This window comes from Clytia hemisphaerica, unplaced genomic scaffold (assembly GCF_902728285.1).
Source record: "Clytia hemisphaerica strain Z4C2 unplaced genomic scaffold, Clytia hemisphaerica genome assembly, whole genome shotgun sequence".
NCBI lineage: Eukaryota > Metazoa > Cnidaria > Hydrozoa > Leptothecata > Clytiidae > Clytia > Clytia hemisphaerica.
This window is the reverse complement of record NW_027103640.1, coordinates 252,398-259,413: the sequence shown is the minus strand read 5'-3', so window position 1 is coordinate 259,413 and position 7,016 is coordinate 252,398. Positions and strand designations below refer to the sequence as shown.

At 36.1% G+C, this 7,016-nt stretch overlaps 1 protein-coding gene across 1 annotated transcript; it reads left to right on the top strand.

Moving 5' to 3' along the window:
• The first annotated feature begins 308 nt into the window (after positions 1-308).
• Positions 309-4,787, top strand: LOC136802857 (uncharacterized). The gene is made up of 8 exons (XM_067059617.1): positions 309-884; positions 1,512-1,858; positions 2,096-2,187; positions 2,578-2,731; positions 2,891-2,960; positions 3,243-3,293; positions 3,747-3,976; positions 4,425-4,787. The coding sequence occupies exons 1-8, from the start codon at positions 653-655 to the stop codon at positions 4,623-4,625; spliced, it is 1,377 nt and encodes a 458-aa protein (XP_066915718.1). The 5' UTR covers positions 309-652; the 3' UTR covers positions 4,626-4,787.
• Positions 4,788-7,016: the final 2,229 nt, after the last annotated feature.

Sequence of the window (7,016 nt, the reverse complement as noted above, 5' to 3'; positions counted from 1 at the left end):
TGATTCTTTTCTCGTATATTCCTGCGTACTTTTTCCATTGAAAACTACTGTCATGCTGAATAATAAATATTAATGGTTTTGTAGAAAGTCTCGTACGGCGTTTCGACATATTTGAATTCGTTCTGGCTTAATTAGTTAGGAGATTTTAAAATTCACGTGAAAAAAAAAACAAATTTGCTACTTTGAATTATTTTGATTCATTCTTTCCAGACTTGACGTCATCGAGAACAACCTGCCAATCAAAAAGCAGCATTTGCTTGAATAATCAATCAGGCTACAGATGATTCACGGATTAGCCAATCAGAGGCGAAGAAAGGGGAAAATCACCAATAGGATTATCAGTGTGTCTTGTGGAGAAATTTAATAAAGTGAATTAATTAGGAGATAAATCAACTGAAAATCTCCTTTTACTGGAGGGAAATATTTTAAAAACATTGTAGAGTTGGTTTATTTTGTGGTGCTTGTTTTTATGTTTAGTTTAACAAGCATTTACGTTGAAAAGTATATTAAGAACTAAATTTGTTTTAGAGAACTAAAGTTTGGGTCTAAATTTACCAGAGTTCGAAACACTTTTAAATGCAAGCCCGCATTCGGTGTAATTCAGCTGTCTTAGATCCGAACCTAATAACCCCGTTACATCAGAACATTTAACATGGTCCTTCTAAACCGGCTCTTAGCCGTAACGTTGATGGCCATGCAGGTCCATAGTGAGGACCCCGAGGAATGTGAGCAGAACTTTGAATTCAAAGCAAGCGTGTGTAATAATACGAATGGCGGCAAGCCTCAAGGCTGTTTCTATGGACCACCAAAGAATATATCACATTGTGAAGATCTATCAATTTCTACAATCATCAATGAGCCTTATACTACATTTTTCTTCCCAGGTAAGCAGAGTAAATATGGAAGTATCTGTTAATTATATAGTAAGACTTTTATCACTTTTATCTCTTTAGAAAGTGAAATAAAGTAAATCCGTGACATCTTTCTCGAAGGAGAGTTTCAGGGGCTACCTTATTTTGCTATTCCGTCGAATTCCGTAAAACAGTCCAAATAATAAAACAGAAATCTCCATAACACTGAAAATTTTTTTGTGAAGTTCTAGATTTTCTACCTACTAATTTGACCTTTTTTCTTATTCCGATATTCCGAGTGATTTTCTTGCTAAATTTTGCTTCCCCTGACTCAGTTTCCAGCAATAAAGTTTATTTCTGAAATAATATTCAAATTTTCTTGGAAAAAGGCAGATTCCACTTCTACCACCAAATTTGATGAATGCACCTTATTCAAATGGCTCCAAAATTCTCTCCAGACTATCAAGACATATTTAAGGGATTACAAAGTTACAGTTTATTGCAAAAGTTAGGTCCATCTAACTTTAGACATAGAGCTTGACGTCAATCGTACTTTACCCGACAGAATGTCAAAAATACCGGCCTGTGGTAACTATGAGACTAAATGAAAACACTCCCATCCACTGAGCCCACGTGAATTTCTTCATTTCTTTATTGTAGAATTTATGGATATCCTTATAATAAACCAATGTTGTGGTTGCCTCAACTTCACTCAAATATACCGGACAACCTACAACAATACAACAGAATTCCTTCAACGGAAAAACAGCGGAACTAGACCCGTAGAACGAATCATATATCCGGTCTTAGGTGATCCTTCACAGAAAAAGTATTATGGAATGTATTTTGTACCGATGTATTATCTGGAAGAAGGACTTCTTATCACTTTGAAGAAAACTTCTGGTGAAATTGTCACTGATCTGTTGTTCCGAATCGCTGGCTTGTGGCCACTGTTGGTCATATTTCTACTCATGGCTTTCATCTCTGGTTTCATACTTTGGGCTATTGTAAGTAAATTAGTTTTTCCACCTTTGAAAACCCCTGTCTCACCTGGCGATAATATTTTAGTAAGGTGGGTCACAGTTCAGGAGCTAAAATGTCGATAGGGATGTACAATCACAACGTACTTAGCCACCAGTTTTCATTTATATTACTAATGAACGTCAGAGAATATTATCTGGCGCTATTAGTAAGCATCAAAAAACCAATAATGCGAAATAATTGAGGTTTATCGCACGTTTTAGGAGACAAGAAAAAACGACGAGTTTCGTCGACCGTTCCATCAAGGATTTTTGGATGGTTTTTGGTGGGGATTTGTTAGTATGACAACTGTTGGGTAAGAATTTAATGTGTTATATTGATTGTCTGCATAGGTATGGTAAAAATAATAAATTTTCCAACCAGATATCATTTATTGTTCTACAATTCCCCGTAGGGTTGCTTGGCATAGGATATATTTAGGCATTAACACAGTTTCTGAATTCTTGATTTTATACTAAGGTAGAGTGTCCAGAACTCGAACACAAATTTGTTCGCGATCAGGATATTTCGAGATATGGAGTAAGGTTTATAAGGGATTGAGAGATTAGAAAACTTGTTCGAGTTAAGGAGACATTCAAGTTGTATAGGTCCGACTTATAAAGAGATTCTACTGTGACTGCGACCTTCTTAATTTATCTTAAAATACCTTTAAAATCAAATGATTATTTTTGATTGGTTGTTATAGTTACGGAGACAAAGTGCCGATCACGTGGGTTGGTCGTTTATTTTCGTCTTTCTGGATCATCGGTGGAATCACTCTCTGCTCCATTTTGACTGCTTCCATGACTGACGTCATCAATCACGTGACTTTACCCAAACAAGCTACCCTCTCTGGAAAAGTATTTTTCTTAATTTTTTTTTATTTAAGATCTCAGTCAACTGGTATTGTGCATTCATATACACGGCGGCGCTCTTAATTTCCGTCAATACTTAAAGAAATCATAAACAATTTTTAAGAGAAATTAACTCGATTGATAATTTGTCCATATTTCTTTCAGGTCGGTATTTTAGAAGGTCGTTTGTTTGAAGCTCAAATGATCACGAGGAGTGGTGGAACTTTCCACGAGAGTAAGTTATATTTAGACTTTTGTGACGGAGATTTTCTATGTAAGAAAAGTATAAAGATAAAGATTTTAGCCATGATTACTTTGTGTAGATAGCTATCCAAAAGGAGCCTTCGGGTCGACTTCCACTGCGGTTGCAGACTTTAAAATTTAGCTTAAAAATAAAGGATTTTTGTAAAGATCAGTAGACCAGTGAAGTATAATTTTATGAAATAATATAACAACGAAAAGGTTTAACAACTCCTGTATTACGTACGTTCGATTTTCATTATTCATTCTGTTTTAGTGTCAACAATAGAACATCTATTGGATAGTCTGGAGAACGACAAAATATCAGGTACGTTTCAGCTAAAACGGTTATATACAATACACCTTTTCGACTGTAGCCGTCAATTGCCGTGCGGGCATTTTTTACCGCCCTAAAACCGTCCCAGTCTTTTTTTCGCACCGAAAGACAATAAAAAAAAGTGTAAAAAAAGGATTGGATCGAGTTTAGGGTGGTAAAAAATGCCCGCGCGGCAATTGGCAGCTACGGTCGAAAAGGTGTATTCTTTTTTGGCCTAAATCTTGAATAGTGGTAACGTCTTGTCTTCATTAAATTACCTAATTACATTCGCAAATTCCAGGGCAAACTGTCACGATAACTGAGGGTTGATTTTAGATTTGACTACAAGTTTCAGAACCCGGAAACCTCGAGCTCCCAGGTCATTTATTGTACAATTCAGTCCAGCAACAAGAAGTCCCTATACATAGCTATGTGACAATTTAGTATTCGTCTCTTGTATTTCAGGGATACTCTTGGACTATATAACAAAAAATGTTCTTTTTCCTGAAATCATCACCAAGACAAAGCGAGATAAAAATCTATACCGTTCAACTTCCTTTCGATCAACTGCTCATAAATCTTACACGTATGGCGCCTTATTCAGAGAAGAAAGGGACGCCAATTTCTTCAGAAATGTGATTTATCAAACGGCAGATGGCGTGGAGATTTGCTTCTCCAGAGCTTTTAGGGACAAAGTAACACATTTTCAAGATTTTTTCGGAAACTTTTTGCACATGAAAGTGAAATACTTGTCTGATTTTACAGTATTATTTTTATCCTCTGACCTACAATCCCCCAACAAATATCTTGAGATTTCTAAACATTTTTGGAAGATAAAAATCCGTCCCCCGGACCCCACTGTCAGTGTTGAGTCCGGAAATGGCCGAGAACTCAACGCTGACAGTGGGGGAAAGGGGGACCATGTGAAGTGTCTCAGATATAAATTGGGGGATTGTAGCCAAAAAAATTTTCCAATTTTTCTTGAAACTTAGAACCCTAAAATTTATCCTCGATTTTTCAAGAATTACGCTCGCCATTCACAAATCTAGAAGATTCTTAAACTCAAGTGGACGATTAAGCGATGGGAGGTTATAGAAAACATTGGTGAATAAAAAGTAAAATCACCCTTGATATTTTTTTTAGATGGAATATACTCCACTCGAGTTGTTTTCACCAGATTCGAAAATCTTCCAACATTCGTGTTTCGTTTTCTTCGCTATTCTCGTTTGTATCGGAATGTTCGGTATTTTGTACGAATGTCGCCGGAAGAAGAAGAAGGAAGCGGCAATACCCGAATTGCAAAGAATGAAGAGCGTCAAAGAAGGCCCCGCTATGTGTCGATAATAAATTGGGTTTCTATTTTCAAAATATATACATCACTGCTATTATAATACTTTCGTTAAAAATTTCTGTAGAATATATTTAATTCCGAAAAAATATCTTTTGTAAATCTGTAATTGTAAAAAAAACTTTCTGATCATTATATAATAAATTTAGTCAAGCAAATCGGGAGATTTTTAAAATTTGAACCATTAAAAAATTAAAAAAAAGCTAACTTAAATACCAACCCCGATCCTCGCACAGTATCGGAGTTTTGATGCTTAATGATTAGCGCCATAGATACAGGCACGACGGAAGTGTTTTTAAATCTTGTTCGGCTAATGAGGAAATTGAAGCGATTTTACCGACGAAGAGGAAAATTTCGGGATTTTTTGTGAAAATCTGCTACCTGCCATACCCAGTGCGTCGTGCCTGAGATAATATTCTTTGCGGTCCATCTGTAACATATATAAAGCTCTGGATACACGGGGAGGAGGTTACTTAAATACAAATTTGACCAGGGTCGAGTGAGCGCTAAAGGTTATGGGTATGAGGAAGTCTAGTTTCAAAGATATTTATATCATTGTTCAGAATTCTTCAGTCCTGATGAATCATTGCACTAAAAGCTGAATAGAATGGGACCTGAGGGCGGGTCACTCGATCTGAAAACTACCGTAGAAAAAAATATGGGTTGCCCTGAATAGGATCAGGCTCGACTGAAATCAAATTTATGAAATCATTATATTCATGCACGTTAAACCAACATTTTAACGCCGTTAGGGATATTATAAAAGTTGTACGATTCTTGTTCTGCTGTCTTATATGGTGGTATTCCTCATCCTTTCCCTTCTTAACCTCATGGACCCGTTAAGGTGTTCTGAAATGACTTCATGGATAGTTTTCCGTGACGCATAATTGTGAAGTTCGAACGTCTTATTCCTACCACACATTCTAATCACGTTGATAGTATAGCATTCTACCATGGTTGGAAATTTCACCGATAAAAACAATTTATCCTCCTAAAATGGAAAAAATTCAATGTTTGTATTTATACAATATAGTTAAGATGATATTTGATTCTAAAGTCTGATAAAATAGTTTTTAGTCCAGTTAGAAGGAAATTCCTTTGTTTTTTAGTCCAGGCAATATGGGGCATGAGGTGCCACCTTGACGGTGAAAAAGGTTTGAAACTGTTTTTGGGTTCAAAAAAAGTTCAGAAAAATAGCTGTATTGTTTGAAACAATAGAAATTTATAAATAATCTCAGGTTTAGCAAAAGTTTACTGGTTCTGATAAAATAACACGCCCCGGAGGAGGGGGATACTTATGCAAAAATGGGTGCTGGGTATGTGCGTGCCTTGAGAGCCGGTTTTTATAAGGCGTCTCTCTAAGGGCTAGGTTTTTCTATAGTGAGTCTCTCTAAGGGTCACCTTTTCAGCAAAAATCAGTTTCTCTGTAAGGGTCAGGGTTTGGAGGTCCGGCATGCATATACGCAGCATCCCTCAACCCTAGTATTCCCCCCCGGCATAAAACGTATGCGTATACCTCAGACGTATGAAGCAAAAGAAATGTCCCATCCTCACAATGAACTAATTTTTTCTCGCATTCTGATTGGTTGACATTGCCCAATAAAAATGATTCTTCTTTTAAAAAGACAACTTCTCCAGTTCTCGATATCAATTGTTCTGTTGATGAATAATTTTGAAAAATCTCCTCAATACTCGTGTGTTTTGTGATTGAATTGAAAATGAATTTTCCAGAAAGGATGCCAATCCATATGTGATCTATTCTGTTGTTTGGTTGGCGCAATGAAAGAGTAAGGTGACAAGGCTATGAGAAAAAATAAAATTTATTTTCAGTGATACACACCCTGTCTCACAGCCCCGGTGGAACTTTTTTCCTCAGTGAGGATAAAAACTCCTACACGTTTTTTTTTTTATTAGAACACTTAAAATTTGGCTGAGCCTGGATGTGCTTATTTTCTTAGCAATTTTCAGCCTTAAATGTTCTTAAATGTGTTCTTAATTTTTCAGACTACTCTAAATCGACAATATCATGCAAAATAAAGAGCATATAAAATTGGTACAATTTGGACAATATTTGACTCTCGATTTTAGAAAATCCATGCCTAAGTTGGGTTAAAACTGCTTGAAAAGAAGAAAAATTGTAGTTTCTTGTCATTTTTTTCCAAACTGAGGCTGGGCATGTTCTTACGATGTTCTTAAATTTTCGACGAATTTCAGCCTAAATGTTCTTATAAACTGGGTTCTAATAAAAAAAAAAACGTGTATCGAAATCCCAATGGGGATAGAAATTATATTGTTCCAAGGTTAAAAAATCCAGTGGGGATTTGTTTTGGAGTGCAATTTTTAAACTTTGAAGGACGAAATTTCGGCCAAATTTCCCAGTGGGGCTG